We start from the raw sequence: 18,870 nt of genomic DNA on the forward strand, positions 1-18,870 counted from the left end.
ACTCCAACTCAGCTGCAAATTGCAGTAGGCCCCGCATGTTTCTCGTTAGTGGGCCCTCCGCCCTCCTTCCTTTGCCTTTTTCTAGAGCATGAAACCCACCCTTCATCATAGAATAGAATCATTCTCCTTGTTTATACTCATTTTTTACTCCACTTTATTTCCTTCATAATCATTCTTTCTTTTTGTTTATCCCTCTAAATCGAAAGTTGTTTTAGTTAGCGAGAGGGGAAGAAGTTCTCTTTGATTGTTAGGGTTTAAAAGATTCAATCTTTTCTTGTATTTGCTTGCTTCTCAATGCACTCATTTCTTAAATGATATGATCTTCTGCTAAACCCTTTTCTTTTTCACATTTGAAGCAGTGATAGAATAGAAAGAAAATGGGGTCTGATAATTTATTGTTCTCAATCTTGTTCTTCTCTGTTTTTCTCAATTTCATGGAGTTCGCCAAAGCCCAGATGCCAGGTTCATCTTCTCTCTCTCTCTCTCTCTCTCTCTCTCTCTGTATATGTATATATATATATATATATATATATATATAGACATGGGTTTCTTGATTTGTCAATTCTTTATTTTAGATTCGCATGCTTTTTAGGGTTTTAAAGTTTATTCTGTTGGTTGGTTGTTCTCCTTTTTGGACGAACACTTTTCAGAACCTCTTTTGGGTGATTTATTTGTTAATATTGAATGAAGAAGTGCAGAAATCTGCTTGAGGAATATGAATATTCAGCATCTGTGGCAAATTGTTAAGGTTTCTGCGTAGATATCAGATGAACTAAGTTTTGTGCTCCCAGCTTTGATTCTTGATTGTTATTTAGCTGCCATAGGTTTGTATTCTCTGGGGGAAATTAGTTGTTATTTTTCTAGTGCCGAGTGCTCCATTGATGATCATATGATTGGATCTTGATATGCCGATTTCATCGTAGTAGAAGAGTATTATAGACATTTTAACTGATGGTTAAAATGATCATTAAAATGTGTGTAGAATCAATTGATGCAATCTTCATGGGAATGAGGGATTAGAAATGTCAAGTTTGAGCATTCAAAGTAACTTTTGTAGGTCAAGTTCGTTCGAGTCGATTTACATTATCATTTTGTGGACTTAACCGTCTTTAGAAAATGACACATATAGCTGATCTTTGGAAAGCTTAAGCCAATTTGTTTAAGCCATTTAGCGTATTCACTCTGTAATCCTGTTTATATGGTGTCTGAAGAATGATAATATGATTTTGGGTCCCATTTAGGAGAACCGAAGATGGGACCCACAAATTAGACAATGAAGAGAAATAAAGATAGGATCCACAATTCACATTTTCATTTTGTGCAAATGCTAGTACTCACAAATTTGATCATTTGTAGCAGGTTTTATAAGTCTAGATTGTGGTGGCCAAAAGAATCACACAGACGAGCTCGGGCTCGAGTGGACTCCTGATGATCAAGTTGTATATGGAACAACAACCAACATCTCCATCGCAAATGAGACTAGACGGCAATATCAAACACTCCGATATTTCCCTGCAGATAATCACAAGTATTGTTATTCGCTAAACGTGAAAACTAGGACTAGATACCTCATAAGAGCGACATTCTTGTACGGTAATTTTGATAGCAACAACGTGTACCCGAAGTTTGACATCTCCCTGGGGCCTACTCATTGGGCAACTATTGTCATTTCAGATGCTAATACCATAGAGTCTCAAGAACTCATCTTTTTGGCTTCTGATCCTTTGGTCACAGTGTGTTTATCGAATTCCACAACTGGGCTGCCCTTCATTTCCACACTTGAGCTTCGACAATTCAATGGTTCAATCTATCTTACACCATTTGAGGACCAATTCTTTTTAAGTGTTTCAGCTAGAATCAATTTTGGGGCTGAAAATGAAGATCCGGTCAGGTATGTTACATGTTATATGCACTGCCGGTTGATTTTGAGTGTCAAATTGAGTACTTTTTTGGTTTTAAAAGTGATATGGACCTAGTCTGTTTGAAATTTGGAAAGAAAAAAAAAACTCTATAGGGGAAATTTCAAAGGAGAACCATCGATACAACTTGGGAACCAATTATTTCATGTATTATTCACGATGAATAACCCTAAATAATCATGAATATTATTTATCACGAGTATCATGCATTTTCATCATAAATATCATGTATTTTCATCATGAATATTTATTAGGACATTTATCATGAATACAATACGAATAGTAGGTTCCCAAGTTCTCAAGATATTTATGTTTCTCATTTAAACCGTCCCCACGAACTTTATTATAGATGCTTATAGAAGTTGTTCCATTTTCATCTCAGATATCCAGATGATCCATTTGATAGAATATGGCAATCTGATTCGGTGAAGAAAGCAAATTATCTTGTCGATGTTGCTGTTGGGACCGAAAAAGTTTCAACCAAATTGCCGATCATGACTGGCAAGGATGAATTACCACCTCAGAAAGTGATGCAGACGGCTGTTGTTGGCCGGAACGGATCTTTAACTTATCGTATGAACTTGGATGGATTTCCGGGCTTTGGTTGGGCTTTCACTTACTTTGCAGAAATTGAAGATTTAGGTCCGAAGCAAACACGAAAATTCCGCTTAGTCATTCCAGGACAACCGGACCTCAGTAAATCTGTTGTCAACATCCAAGAAAATGCTCAGGGAAAATACCGTCTTTATGAGCCTGGATTCTATAACATATCATTTCCTTTTGTTTTGTCATTTAAATTTGGGAAAACATCAGATTCTACCGAAGGGCCTCTTGTTAACGCAATTGAGATCAGCAGATATCTTAAAATAACTGATGGTTCTTTTGATGGTGAGTATGGACTATTCTATCCTCTTTTTTCTGGATATAATGATGATGGGGTATGATAGTCTTTCATAAGTCATTTTCCGAACTAAACAGTTTACTAGTCGTTAGATTGGGTGCAAGATCCAATTTTTATTATGGGTTTATTATGATGTTTCAGGGGCAGTGGCTTCAAGCTTAGTATCGGTTTACAAGTCACTAGTTTGGGCTCAAGAAGGTGGGGATCCATGCTTGCCGGTTCCATGGTCCTGGTTGGAGTGTAATTCAGACCCTCAACCGAAGATCATCTCAGTGTAATTGTTCCCTTCATCCTTTTGTTTTAGTTTATCGTCATCTAAGTTTAAATTTCAAAATAGAAACCATTAACTCATGTTTATGAAGATGTTTTTGGTGAATTTCTACTTGAGATCAAGATTATACGAATTGTTTATTTGTTTGACCCGAACATGTTAGTCAAACCTGAATCTTTAGAACTTTTATGCAGTAAATTGTCGAATATGAACATGACTGGAAGCATTCCTTCAGATTTAACCAAGTTGAGCAGCTTAGAAGAGTTGTAAGTTTCACTATGCATTTATCCATCTCATGAGAATTGCAACAATTGATTCTTTGCAGAATTCTAAATGTTAGTAAAGGCGTTCGACTATTGGTCGTATGTCTAAAATACCCTTCCATCATAACAAAATAAGATAACACTGAGGGTAAGTAGGTAACTTTAACTTGGAAGTTTGCCATGGGACAACCCAACATGGAAATTGTTGTATTTGTACTCCCTCTGTCGCAAAATAAGTGTACACTTTCGAAAGTAAGTGTCTACTATTAATTCTACCTTTAATTATTATTAAGGGTAAACTTACTATTCAGTTAATTAAAAAGTGTAATAATTACAGATTTCTAAAACTGTGCTACTTTTTCGTTGTAGACATTTATTTTGGGATGGATGGAGTACTTTTCATGGGACAGATGGAATCTAATTTTACCCTTTTGCTCTCCATTGATCTTGAATTCTTGTACATGCTTTTCAACATTTGATTTACATTGTTTTTGCAATAGGTGGCTCGATGGGAATGCATTGACCGGTTCAATCCTTGATTTTACGGGATGCCCAAACTTAAGGATCATGTAAAATAGACTACTCACTTCACTTATTATTCTACTACAACTTGTTATCATATCTTATAGACCGTTAGTGATAACTTTTGTTTATGCAGACATCTTGAAAACAATCAATTGAGCGGTAATCTACCTTCTTCCTTAGCAAACCTACCTAAGTTGAGCAAACTGTAAGTTCCTGATAGTTCCATATAGCAAAATTACACCCCCATGCTTGGAAAAGGAAGAGTCAACATTTGGCAAAATAACACCTCTAATCTATGCAGGTATGTGCAAAATAACTTGTTATCCGGATACGTGCCATCGGGTCTTCTGAAAAAGAACATAGTCTTCAAGTCGGTATTTCTCCATTTCCCAAAAAATATGTTGAATTTATCGATTTTGAAGTTGAACTGTTGCTCTGTATGTTCCATGTAAACTGTAATGTTTGATGCCAAAGTTTTTGTTTTAGGGTAGTGATCAACCATTTTTCAATTGTCTAAAATACCCTTCAATAACGACGAGATATGTTAATAGTGTGGATGCATATTGATACATTTCACCAAATGGGTAAATGTAAGTTTAAAACTTTCCAAGAATGGGAAGTCTTACAATTTTATATCATCGGTGAAGTTTTTTTATGCATACGGAAATGTTGCAATTTTCACGAGACGTCCCAAATTCAAGTGAACAATCTCAAGTTCTTGTTATTTCTGGTGTTATCAGCTACAATGGAAACAGCAATCTTCATAAACGAAGCGGTGGAGGGAGACTCAACAGACACATTATTATTGGATCAGCAGTTGTGGCTGCTGCTTTATTAATAGGATTCATGATCGCATGCCTGCTCCATCGTCAACGAAAGAAAGATCACAAGCAAGGTACTTTCTGTTAATGAAGTTTTGCCATTTTATACCAAGGGAAAAGCTTTTTTGCAAAAAAGATCGTTAGCTTGCAATGAAATGCCAAGAAATCGATGATTTAATGTTTCTTGATTTCATTGGTTTTTGGTAGAGCCTGAACACGAGATGCATGATTCTTCTATGCATACCGCAACTTCAGAAGGTGCCCAATGCTTTACACTATCTCAACTTAGAATTGCAACAAAGAATTTCGAGAAGAAAGTTGGGTCAGGAGGCTTTGGAACAGTTTACTACGGTAAATTGAACGATGGAAAGGAAATTGCAGTCAAGGTTCTAGGAAGTAACAACACCCATCAGGGAAAGAAGGAATTCGCGAATGAGGTAACTTTTCATGAACCAATTCTCTTCGTTTCAACAACAGCAAAAGCTTTTCATGGTCTCGAGTATTTTATATTCATATGTGAATGGAATCGGTTTACAGTCTGACTTAGTTATTTGATTTTATGAAGGTGACTCTTCTGTCAAGAATACATCATAGAAACTTGGTGAAATTTTATGGCTTTTGTCAAGAAGAAGGGAAGGATATTCTTGTTTATGAATTCATGCACAATGGAACCCTCAAAGAACATCTTTATGGTAAGATCTTAATCATTCGTCTGATTCCCGTTTTGATCTTGATCCAATCAGAGTCTTGTGATCTATATTAACAAAGGGTTGTATTCGAATTAGGACCTTTAGCAAAGGAACAACGAATCAAATGGATCAAACGCCTTCAGATTGCTGAAGAGTCTGCCAAAGGTTTGTTTTCTATTGCTTGTGATCAAAGAGGATCCGTTGGCAATATATATAACCCAACTTTTGTTCGTTTTAGGGATCGAGTATCTTCATACCGGTTGTGTCCCTTCCATTATCCACAGAGACCTGAAAACAAGCAACATTCTTCTTGATGACAACATGACAGCGAAAGTTTCGGATTTTGGCCTCTCGAAACTTGCAGTCGATGGGAATTCACATGTATCAAGCATAGTTCGAGGCACTCTTGGCTATCTTGATCCAGAGTAAGTCGGTATCTTTCTCTTGAATAACCGTTAACGCTATTATTGGTGTCGATTCTCATGCTTCATATGACTTGTGATTTGTAGATATTATATCTCCAATCATTTGACAGAAAAAAGCGATATCTATAGTTTTGGGGTCATCCTTCTTGAGYTGATCTCCGGTAAAGAAGCCATTTCTAACGAAAGTTTTGGTTTGAATTGTCGCAACATCGTTCAATGGGTAAGTCCAGTTGACCTTCTAACAAGTWTGTAGGCATTATTGTACAAGGAAGTGACATTTTTCTGCTAAGTGGTAACAATTTCAAACCTGTCAGAAGGTTATTTAACCAAAGGACCCCACACATGTCTGTGTTTTGAACCCGTTACCTTGTAATGTTCAGTTTCGAGTGTTTTGTTGCAGGCAAAGTTACATATAGAGAATGGGGACATCCAAAGGATCATTGACCCAGCTCTAGGAGACGAATACGATGTCCAGACCATGTGGAAGATGGCCGAGAAAGCGTTGATGTGTGTCCAGCCTCATGCGAACATGAGACCTTCGATGTCTGAAGTTATCAAGGAAATACAAGATGCAATCTCGATAGAGAGGGGTGTCAATGGAGGTAGTTCTGATGAAATATCGCGGAGTTCTTTTCATTCATCATTGAATATGGGATTGCTTGACGCGGGCATTGACCCTTACTTGTCGTTTCACGACTCCATCACACTCCCCTCGGCTCGATAGTTTGTTTCTTGTCGTGTGTAATGATTGTCGATAGATCAGTTGAATAGGTAATGTGGGTTTTTTTTGGCTTTAGGGTATTCGTAGAACGTTGTCTTAAAGTTGCTCCATCCTTTGGAGTAGAGAACAAATCTGTGTACATTCGACTCCTTGAGACGTAGAACCTATTTTTGAGTAATATATATTGGGTTTCAGATTTGGAGGTTGTCTATTTGAACCCGAATTTTCTATCAAAAGTCGGTTTTTGAATTTTCGGATTCAGGAGTATCTGGGTTTTGCATAAATATCTTATTCTCGGTTCGAGTTTGAATTTCAGATCATTTAGGTTTTGCACACTCCTAGGTTCGTGTACACCAATTCTATCATAATATACGATCATCGAATACTATTACCAAGTATGTGGGTGTTTGGACGTCCGTTAAAAGATAATTTATGATTATTATAATAGGGTTGGGTTGGGTTAGGTATATGAAATATCAATTTATTTTCATAATTTTCTTAGTATAACAATGTATATTTATTTGTTCTTATTACAATAATATATTTTCAAATACTTTACATTAAGACATTAAATTCTAAAAAATCTACTTATAACAATGTTACCATTTAAACTTATATCATCTCTCTTCTTTTTTAATTTTTATATAGTTTAAATAAAATTACGTGCATAACGCACCAACCTAACTAAAGAACATTCGTAGTGGGCGAGTTTATCAGGTTTCAGGTCTATGTCTATGTCTACGTCTATGAATATGAATTCTTCAATGGGCGCGGCGGGAACAAGCGGTTTCCTCCACGTGGAAGGGATAAGGTCCATCTGCATTGACCGCCTCATTCCTCTTAACATGACCCACTTTCATTAAACTAATTAAAAAATTTAATAATTAATATAAATTAGTTTTTACTTATCATGTCTTTGAATATTGCTGTTTAACTAATTTATTCAAAAAAAATAACTGTTATATATATATATATATATATATATATATATGTACACATTTTTTCAAATTATAAAGATATAATAATTTATATAGATTCTTTTTAAAATATTTATAAATAAATTGCATGAAAAATAACGTATTTTAAATTATACTTTTAAAACTTCTCGTTTTCATATCTAAGATGGCACGTGATGTGGTATCCAACTCAATATTATTTGCTATTCAACTCAATTTCATCTTATCACTCGTAAGTTTTTATTTTCATTGTTTAAATGGTGCCTTTTTATTTTTATTTTAGAATTTTACGAGATAAATTATGCTCTATAAGTCTTTTTAGTATTGTTACATTAATGAATAACGCAAAAAGTACAACGTCGAATAAGAAATGTCACATCGACAATATATTACACACCAATAACAGTATAACATGAAAACTTGATAAACTTGTATCATGTCATCTTTAGTCTGAGTAATTGATAGTGAACAGTGAAAGCCGAGAGGAGAGACTAGAGAGCGAGATCCCGATAGGAGATTGGACAGAGAGGAGACTGGACACAATCATACAGAGTGACAGGAGGTCGTCGTTCGTCAACGTCAGTCATGAAGTCGGTGGTGTCGAGGTCGAGCTAGGTCTTACCGTCGTCTATAGCTTGTGCCGTGAAGTGGTTACGTGAAGTGGTTACATGAACTGTGAAGACAGAAGATTGGGCTTTAAGCCCTTAAGCAGTTTTGGGTTTGGGCTTCCTTATAAAATTGTAAATATATAAATACATACATATATATATCACATCGGGCCGGTCCGGATCGGTGAGTATCGTCCCAATCCCTGTCCCCAAAAATCCCCGAATCCCCGTCCCGTCCCTGTTAAGAGGTCCCCGAAACCGACCCGAAATTGTTCGGTTTTCGATTTTCATCATCGGTTTCGGGTTTTTTTGTCATCTCTAATCTTTTTACAAATCTTAAGGTTACTCGTTGTTACAGTGAGTAAACTTTTCAAAGTACAATGTCTAATAAAAAATAATTTGAATATACATTGATATAATAGGAAAATATATAAATACAGTGCAATAACAAAGAGATGGGAAATTTATTTAAATAGTCATATTTCAATGATGGTTATAGACATTTTCTTTCCAAGTTTACCAAAATAACCATAAGTCTGCAAAATTCACGTCCGTAATTACGGACCCAATTAAAAGACAAAAAAAAATTTGCCCCTGTCAGCAAAAAAAAAATTACATCTCACTTAAGTTTGCAAAGAAAATTATATTTTTCATCCAGATTCACGAAAAGAATTAAAATTATAGACTATTTTAATAAACCTTGTAAAAAATAATTAAAAGGTGAAATCCACGATAAAAATAATTATTTTAATTCATTTTTCTAAATTTTTTTATAAAAATATATTGTTATTTCAATAATTTTAATATAATAATAATCAATTTCCAACATTGGTCTTGTTTATGATTATTCAATTATTTAATAACGAACAAATTAATTGGATACTAGAAAATCATGTTAAAACATTATCTTATTAGTCATATCTCATGCACCGTATTTTAATTAGAATAGTTATATGACATTTTTTTCATCTCAAAATAAATATCTATAATAAAAATAACATACAATTTAATGTACACTTTTTTACATTTTTTATATAACTAAATAACATTTTTATTTTTGATAATAGATACAAAAACTCTCTCCATCTCATAACTGATGGTAAAATGAGAAATTATAAACTTATTTTTAAAAATAGACATTTATTTTTAAATAAATTCAAGTATTAATTTAGACATTTAATTTAAGAGGAAAAAATTGTTTATTACTCAATATTTGCATCGTTAATTTTAAGGTTCTAATCAAATCTTCAATTTCTGAAAGTAAAATATGTCTCATTTGTATTAAGAATATTTTTATGAATTGGTGTCGAAAAATTGATGAAAAACTGAAAACCGTGTTATTTTTAATATCAATAATATATATGTTCAATTCCGTGTATTACACGGGTAATTTGAAAATATTAAATCATGTCAGAAACTTATCTTACAAATATGAATAATCATCGAAAGTACGATGCTACTTTAAACTTATACCTTTGAAATAACTCTGAATAATTGAATTTAAAAATGAAACTATATCAATAATGAGTTAAAATGAAGTTAACCCTAAAATAAAATAAAATTTAGAAATAAAATTATATTAGTAAATTGAATTTAAACTTAGAAGTAAATTTAGAACGACTTCTCAAACTTGTACTCTTGAAATAACTCTGAAGAATTACCTCAGACTTGAACTTGTACTATTGAAATAACTCTGAAGTAAAACTCTTCAGACTTCAGAGCTTTGTATAGTCAAGAAAAGTTAACTTTTGTCGATGTCCGACACATATCCCCTACAAATCCGTCACTCAATTTTATTTTATTTTTAAATTTATTTCTACAACTTTCCCAACGGTTTTTCGACGGATTTGTAACAGTTTTTTTTACTTATTAAATATTATCACAAATCCGTCGGAAATCCGTCACAAAATTGGTATAATTTATTGAAATAAACTAATTAGCATTAATTAAAATTTCCAAGGGATTTTAATTGATTCTTATATTTAATTATACTCCGTCGAAAATGTTTAAAAAAACTTTTTTTATTATTTTCCCTTCCAAAAAATATGTTTAAAAAAATATTTCCAACGGATTGTAATTTTCTAATAAAAAGTTATACTCAGTCGGAATTTATTTAAAAAAATATATGTTTTATAAGAAAAAAAAAAACTTTTTTGAACAAGTTCCGACGGATTTCCGAAGGAATATAACTCTTTTGTGTCGGAATATACCTTTTTATTATAAAAATTATTATTGGTCGGAAATTTTGAACTTTTTAAATATATATKTTTGGAAGGAAAAACATATAAATAAAAACTTTTTCTTTGAACATTGCCAACGGATTTTCGACGGAATTTGCATTTAGCGGCGGGGGTTTTCTGATGGCAATATCCGTTGGAAAGTTGTTTTTCCGACAGATTTTGCCGTCAGAAAAACCACAATTTTTAGTGCGTCAATCAAATGAGTATAATTGAAATGTTAATGTAAATTGTGTCTAAATACATTCAAATAAGTCTAATTGAACCACTAGTGTATATTGTGTCTAGATATGTGTTTAGACGGAAAACAATAAAACCAACTCACCAGAAGATGACACGTGTCACCAAAATTACTTATTTATTATAAGTATAGATATATAAAAAGATGTCTTAAAATATCATTTAATCATTTATGACCTCTCATATAATAGACAATTAGTTATTACCCAACATTTTTAGTGATCTACATTATTGACACTTACCCAACATAACGACTTCCGCACATGTCATAGATGTATATCTGTTTAGAGATAACTTATTATATAATTATTTATATTCCTACAATCCTTATAGCTAAATCATTAGTGCCCATTTGATTATTAACGGTTATTATTTGATGGGTTGTAGTTATCCTTAAATAAAAACTAAAAAATGGATAGTGGATAGATGGATTGCATCGGTTGTGTAATCTAAAGGAGTTATATTCGAACGTTCTTCTATTTGTCTATGTGACCATACGACCATGTATATATATTGTTAGGAAAATAAGATCATTGAAGGAGGAAAAATATAGAAAAATAATGATTAAAATGTGATTTAACATTGTACCTGGGATATAAAGTTGTATATTTAGATTTAATTTTGTTTTTTTAATTGATGTTCACAATATGTTTACAAATTATTATCAGATCTTGTAGATTTAAAACATGCACATAAATTATAATAATATTTCAGAAAAATAACCACAATATATTTACATTGTATGCGTATTTAATTGTGTGTGTGTGCATGCATGTTATGAAGAGAATAAAATGTGATATAGAAGAGAAAAGATGACAAAGGAGAGTTCAGTTAAATTCTATTTCATTTTTTAACTAATTTTTTGTAGTTTAATTTGGATCTCTCTAATTAGGAGTTCTTAAAAGAAGACCCTATATATATTATAATTTTGATTTGTATAATCAATTAAATTTTAGAAAAAATCTACATTAAATGATATGTTTAAATAATCGTTACATATAATACAAATAAAAACAAAGATGCTCAATCTTGCGTATTTTAATTAACTAATAATTCCTCAATAATAATTTTCTATGATATCTAATATTAAAGGGTTTTTTTTATCATACAAAAAGTTATTGTTTTTATTTTGAAACAATTTACAATAAAAATTGATTAATAATTTACTATTAATATTAATTAATAATTAATAATATATTTTAATATTTATTAACAATTAATAATAATGATAAAATAAAGTTAAAATCAATTATGGGTATAACTGGAAAGTAGTAAGAAAAACTTTTTAGAATTTATTGAAACAGTTTCAAATAGCGAGTTCAATAAATAAGTTTATAAGCTATTTTTTGTCTTTAATTTTTTTTTAATAATAAATCTAAAAAAATAGTTAGCTTATAATCCTCAAAAATGACGTAAAAATCTTTTAAACGCTTTTATTAATAATAAAAGATTTAAAAACGTTACATTGGAGATGACCAATGACGAACCCGGGTTGTAGATCCGATGGATCGTGGCAGATGGGCCTTGTCCTTCTTGGGCTACTAGGCTGCTTTTCTGGGTTTGGGATTATACTGGGCCATAGCGAGTGGTAGATGACTCATGAGTTGTGATGGTCAAATTGGCCTGGCCCGGTCCGAGACCGGTTATCGGACTGAAATCTGAGAGCGGTCATGGATTAGGGGTGTTTTGCGGGACCGGGGGTCCATAACCTGTTACAATAAAGCTTGACTGGGCTCGACTTTTTCGAGCGGGACCAGAACTGGTTACGCCGGGACCGGTTATGAGAAATATTGGAACCGATTGGGACCGGCCCGGTCCGGGACTGATTTTTGGCCATCACTACTCATGAGTCATGACCATATTCTAATAAGTACCCATGTCCATATTATTTTAATCTGTTTTAATTAATTCGTTTATTTTGTTATTTTACTTAATAAGTTCAGAAACTTTCGAAAATAACCCATGGCTTTCTTAAATTCATATTTTGGCAACCATCTAATTTAGCAAGTCTTCACCAATTTAGAGAGAAGTGAATCTATTGTTAGTTTTATGATTCATGTCTACCTTTACATTTCAAAATATAAACGTAAACAACACATATAAAGATAACATCAAATCAACAAGAAGCGTTGAAAATTAATAACTTGAGTGGAGGAAATGACACACCTCTTTAGAAGGGTTTAAACTATTTTCCCTACTCGACGTTCTTTGATAGCCATTCGAATGGCACATTTAAGTGGCTAGCGGTTTTTTGGATCACCATGTACGTGATTCGGAGCTACCAAAAACAAAGCTGTGTTATTTGATAGGTGCTATTCACAGACTAATTTGCTTTTGATAATTAACTTTCAAAGTCGTACAAAAAGCTTCAATATTTATTGGGTTGATTGGTGCTGCAATTTAGGTGGGTGTCAAAGTAGGTAGCCCTCTGCTCTAAGTGATGTGGGTCATTTTTTGGTTCATATTTGGCTAACAAACACTATAACATGTTTTGGTATAAATGTCATGAAGTAGGAATCTCACCAAATTCATGAGCTTATTACATTGTGAGTTGTTCTTGTGTTCATTTTATGAAGACTTAGATGTATACTTGTTTTATGTGCCAAGCACATGATTTTTGATGATAACATTATATTTCAAAACCTAAAACACAAATTATTGTCTCTTAAGTATTTCTAAAATGTTATCATTTTGTTTTTTAGTCTTCCGATTTCTCTCTTACAAAATATAGCAATGTTGCACTTTTATATACTCTTATTCAATCAAAGTCAACATATTTAAATAAATAATAAAAAACATATATGTATTATATATATATATATATATATATATATACATATATAAGGAGAGGTTCATCTGAGAGGTGGTAAGTATTTGAGAAATAGATAAGTGATCTTAGCTTTTAATATAGTCAAGATGGTCAATAGTTGCGATTTTGATTGGTCAAACAAAAACTAGATGAGTGGTTTCGTAACTTTTACGAATATGCGATAAACAAGTGTATATGTGAACTCATAGTTCATATGTGAAACAATTAATTTGTTCATATGTGATTCACACGAGTTCATATATGAATCAATCAAAATAGTTCATATGTGAATTATACGGGTTCACATATAAACATCTGGTTCATATGTGAATCATAGGAGTCCACATATGTATTTGTTTTGTCATTTATTTGTAAAATTTACGAAACTATTCCTCTATCTTTTGCATACCTGCAAGGAATTATCTTTGTTTCACTGTCAAAGCCACAAATCATGAACATATGAAGACTTAGGATAGTTTCTTTACTTCTCAAATACTTACGATCTCTCAAATAAACATATGATTATATATATATATATATATATATATATATTTCTAAAATTAAATTTGTGAGTACTATATGAGAGCATAGGTAATATGGGGACGTATATGATAAGTTTTAATAGTATGAGGGGTGTAGATGTAAATAAGTGTGAAAGGAAGAGCCTGGAGGCAAGTGTTGGGCATCTAAAAGATGGAGGGTGTACCAAACCAACGGTGTTGATAAAACAGAGCTTCGCATCTCCATCGTCACCTCTCTCCCCTCTTCTCCAGCGTCCGATTTTCCTCTCTCCATCTTCATCCATCGCCTCTCGCGCCCAAATTTCGTCCTAAACTTTTACGAATTTTTCTCTCTCCAATTGGTAAGTCCTAATTTCTACACAGCAACTTTAGACACACTCTTTATGTGTGTATTTGCACGCATATGATCCACATACATGATGTTTTTACCGATTAATCTAATGGAGGAATCATGTGCCGTGCTTGTTGAGATGGTTGATTGTTTTTTTCTTGTTGATTTTTTGGTTTTGGACTTTAGGGTTTTGTTGTTTGAATGGCGGAGGGCCCCGCGAGTCCAGGCGGTGGAAGCCATGAGAGTGGGGATCTGAGTCCAAGGTCGTCAAATGTTCGGGAGCAGGATAGGTTCTTGCCGATTGCGAATATCAGTCGGATTATGAAGAAAGGGTTACCAGCTAATGGCAAAATTGCCAAGGATGCTAAGGAGACCGTACAGGAGTGTGTTTCAGAATTTATCAGTTTTATCACCAGCGAGTACGTATGATTCCAACATGTGTGTTTTGATTGATTTTTCTTTATATTATCTTGTTTATATATCTGTTCCTTTGATTGCCATTATATATGTAGTTGAATTTTCTTGTGTTAGTTTGGTATTTTGAACGTAAAGGATCAAACTCATGGGCATTTATACATAATTTTTTCAACGAAGAGTTGATGTACGGCAATCATCTTTAAAGCCTGTGTAACTCGGGATAAGGTTTTGTGAACTTTCTTGTTCTTGTTATTATAATTACCATGATTATGATTTTTATTCCTTCCATCAGAGAAAAATGCATAAATTTCTTGATTCATGTTCGATAAAAATATATCAAAAGATGGTACTCGCCTCCTTTTATCACTTCAGTGACAGGCTCCATCTGGTTGTGCAATGCAATGGTTGTGGATTGTTTCATATTTCAGATGTGATTGTTTTGGTGGTAAAATTGAATGACAATTGTATATATGTGTACGGCAGGCCCGGGCAGGGCGGGTATCAACTAAGACCCTTGTTGTTAACTAGATTCATATTTTATCTGGCATCTTGGCTGTAGGGCAAGTGACAAGTGTCAAAGGGAAAAGAGGAAAACTATTAATGGCGATGATCTTCTATGGGCAATGGCTACCTTGGGGTTCGAAGATTATATCGAGCCCCTCAAGTCGTACTTGAATCGTTACAGAGAGGTTACTTTTCTCTACTAGTTGTTTCCAGAAATCTGATTTGTCATTACTTATATTTAGCTTATTGATGATAGCTCTTTGTAAAGTATTTACTGATGACTTAATTTTTTTTGTTTTTCTTTATGCTCGTGATTGGATTGCCTGGGCAGATGGAGGTCAGTGACGTTTTATTGTTTGTCTTCTCATGTTAGCTGTAGTAATTAATTAAATTTTTTTCCATAAATGATGATTTTTTATTCCTCTAAAAGGGTGACACCAAGGGATCTGGAAAGGGCCATGAAGGATCTAGCAGGAAAGATGGGATGCAGCCCAGTCATAATCCACAGGTGGAGTAGCACTACTCGCTTGCTTATCCTGAAACAAAAGTGTATCTAACCTGAATATGATGTTATCTGACCATCCTATTGGATTTCTACAGCTTGCTCATCAAAATTCGTATCCTCAGGGTCTGAATTATGCAAACTCGCAGGTACCTTTAATGCGTGTCTTCTTAGCTAAACAAGTTGCAATTTTTTTAGAATTTCTATAGCTGAATTGTCTTTGTTGATTGCTGGTATGATATTTTTGTTTTCATGATGAAAGAGACATTTTGATTGTTGAGTAATTGACAGTTTCATAGGAATGTTCTTTATGTATTTATTACTAGGATGAAATCATTAGCAATATCATTTAGTACTCTTTGGGAAATCCTTAGCCAACTCTAGGGGGATGTTTGGTTGGTTTTTCGTTAAGTCATGTATGGATAAAACTGTTTGTGTGGGTTAATGTGTCTGTATAGATTGGGAAGACTTTTGTTTGGTAGGGTTTTTTTCATAGATAGGAGGAACGTGTTTTTTAATTGGGAAGGACATGTTTGGAAAATTTTTTGGCTTTATGCATAAAGCTTTCCTCTAGAAGCTTACTGAATAAGCCACTTTCTGTATCATTAAGTCACTACCAAACAACCAAACAGTCATGTGTAGCTGATTTAATAAGCTTGAGTCCTATTAAGCTCATTAAGCCGCTAACAAACAGACCCTAACTGCCCCCAAGTAATTTAAAGAAGGATGGAGTTGATCTCTTTGGACTTTGCTAGCCTTCTGTTAATTCAAGTTACACGCTTGACGCTCCATCCAAAAAAAATGCAACGGTTGATTTTGCACATGGTTTGATAACGTTATTGATCAAATCCCCAAAATACCATTCAATAGGACAAAAATGAGAAATTGTTGACAGTAGTTAATCCCACCATAATTTAATAATGATTGCTAACAGGTAATATGTAAATTTGGAAAGATATATTCCTGAAAGAGGAACACTATATTTTCTTCAGACAACCCAACATAGAAAGTGTTCCATTTTCTTTGGGACGGAGGAATCAAGGAATTATTGTTTTTTAATTGGTTCTTCACACTCTCTTTGTGTGGTTGGAGATTTTTATGGGATTAAATAAAGTTCATTGCTTTGTGTGTAACTGTGGGAACTTTGACTCATGTACACACTCGACGTGTATGCTAGTTAACAAGGCTAAAACTAGAGGAAAGACCTTTACTGATTGTAAGTAGGAATCGAAATGTGGTTTATATTCTAATAGCTGCTTCATATTGGTGGTTGGTATAACATGGTTTATAAAGGTGTCCTTATCACTGACTGAATTCCATTCATATATGCATATACATATCCTATGATTCTAATTTTATCATTTCCTTGATACTTTTCAGTCGCAAGCTCAACATATGATGGTCCAGATGCAACGCACAGAGTAGCATTTGGTGGTTCTGGCATTATTCTTGTTATCTCAGTTGTGGGGTTTGTAGGAGTGTTCTTGATATGTATTCTTGTAGGGTATATATACAACGTTCTCTCCAAATAGGCTTCCAATTATTTTAGATGTTAAGATCAAACCTTTTGGTGGTCTTGGAGAATCTGTCTCGTGTATCAGGGCAGGATACAGAATGGAACTAATCCTCCCTTGAAAGATGTCTGTCTGTCGGTGTTTATTTACATATGTTGAAAAAGATTGCCCTTTTTTCTTGGGTATTAAAAACCCATATTAAAGATTTATTTTTACCAAAACACCATGGCTGGTGGCCATGTTATGTTCAATTTTGTGCTTGCTAGTGAAAGCGAGTCCTGGAGATTTACAACACAAATAACAGTTGGTTCAAGCCCAGACATAGCACAGTTGGCTTATGATTCGAGTCTGTTGTGTGTCCTTGGGTTGATTCGGAGGTTGGTGGTTATAACTTATAAATCCTTGTGCACAAACGACTAGTGGATCTAGTAGGTAAATTTCTTTCACATTTTCGTAGGGTACATGTATAGTTGTTTTATCGAGTAAGTAGTCTTCTTGTCTTGCAAGTTTATTTTTGTTAAAAGATTTTTGATGATCATTAATCTAGAAATCTTTGTTAGATTAAATATTATAGTTGTAACCAAAAGTTATTTGATTTAGTAGTATCATAGTCTTTGGCTTTCCAGAAGATTAGGGGTTTAAACGTATGAGTTTATTTGTCGTATATAAATATTATATATATAAAAAAAAATATTATAGTTGTAAGAGAAAAATAATATTACACAAAGAAGTTGAATTACAGATATTTTCTTATTTAACTATGATATCTATATCTATATTTATAACAAATCTATATATATCTATAAAGCAAAATCATGATAGGTTGACGTGGCATCTCCTCGACGCAAAGATCATATTTTTCTCTTTTTTCCACATTTTGACTTTTTTTTAGTAATTTTGCAAATTAATGTTTACATTTAACTAAAAAACTCTTCCCTTTCTCTTGCTACGTTTCAACTTCAATATTTAAATCCAATTAATTTTCACATTTAACTCAAAAACTCTTCCTTTTCTCTTGGAACGTTTCAACTTCAATATTTAAACCCTTCAATCTTTGGTTTTTTTCATTTATGTGTTCTCCATCTCCATGTACGAGCTTTAAACTACTGGTATGTTTTCCCCTCTTCTTTTCCATCTCTCATCTATGGCAGAAAAGTATACACGAGTTTATCAATATATGCAAGAAGGCATTGGAATTTGGATTAAGAAGAAGTCTCCATTGAGGCTTTAGAATTTTGTGAGAATTTTGATTGTTTTTGTTTATGTTGTAGATTCACTTTTGTTTTTATGTTTTTTATAGTTTTTTTATTTGTAATTTTGTAAGAAAAAACACCAACAATAAAATGACATTTTCAGGCATCGCAATCTAATTTTCTTTTTCTCGAACTTTGCTTTTTTTTTATAATTGATGTAATTATTATCAAAACATTAAATTAATTAGACTATTCATTTTCGTTGGTTACATCCAATTTCTTTTGTTCGTTTATCCCATGTAACTCTATTTGTCATTTACATAACAATAATTGAACACACACACACACATATATATATATATATATGTGTGTGTGTGTATTCAATATATATAATCAACATGTATGTAAACTCATTTATATGAATGAAATTACGATCAATGTATGTGTATTTTTATTTACATACTTGAATATTATATATATATATATATATATATATATATATA

General features: G+C 32.9%; 2 protein-coding genes across 2 annotated transcripts; both read left to right on the forward strand.

Moving 5' to 3' along the window:
* The first annotated feature begins 377 nt into the window (after positions 1 to 377).
* Positions 378 to 6,732, forward strand: LOC112514918 (probable LRR receptor-like serine/threonine-protein kinase At1g67720). The gene is made up of 15 exons (XM_025121560.1): positions 378 to 462; positions 1,360 to 1,891; positions 2,302 to 2,807; positions 2,962 to 3,094; positions 3,286 to 3,357; positions 3,855 to 3,923; positions 4,013 to 4,084; positions 4,181 to 4,249; positions 4,620 to 4,774; positions 4,908 to 5,137; positions 5,266 to 5,392; positions 5,486 to 5,554; positions 5,628 to 5,814; positions 5,899 to 6,034; positions 6,215 to 6,732. The coding sequence occupies exons 1-15, from the start codon at positions 378 to 380 to the stop codon at positions 6,536 to 6,538; spliced, it is 2,766 nt and encodes a 921-aa protein (XP_024977328.1). The 3' UTR covers positions 6,539 to 6,732.
* A 7,374-nt stretch (positions 6,733 to 14,106) lies between these two features.
* Positions 14,107 to 17,391, forward strand: LOC112515252 (nuclear transcription factor Y subunit B-1-like). The gene is made up of 7 exons (XM_025121956.1): positions 14,107 to 14,247; positions 14,424 to 14,656; positions 15,214 to 15,343; positions 15,490 to 15,495; positions 15,589 to 15,666; positions 15,759 to 15,809; positions 17,041 to 17,391. Exons 2-7 carry the CDS (start codon positions 14,439 to 14,441, stop codon positions 17,083 to 17,085), a joined length of 528 nt encoding a protein of 175 aa, XP_024977724.1. The 5' UTR covers positions 14,107 to 14,247; positions 14,424 to 14,438; the 3' UTR covers positions 17,086 to 17,391.
* Positions 17,392 to 18,870: the final 1,479 nt, after the last annotated feature.

The sequence above is a fragment of the Cynara cardunculus genome, assembly GCF_001531365.2.
Source record: "Cynara cardunculus var. scolymus isolate 2C chromosome LG 1, CcrdV1, whole genome shotgun sequence".
NCBI lineage: Eukaryota > Viridiplantae > Streptophyta > Magnoliopsida > Asterales > Asteraceae > Cynara > Cynara cardunculus.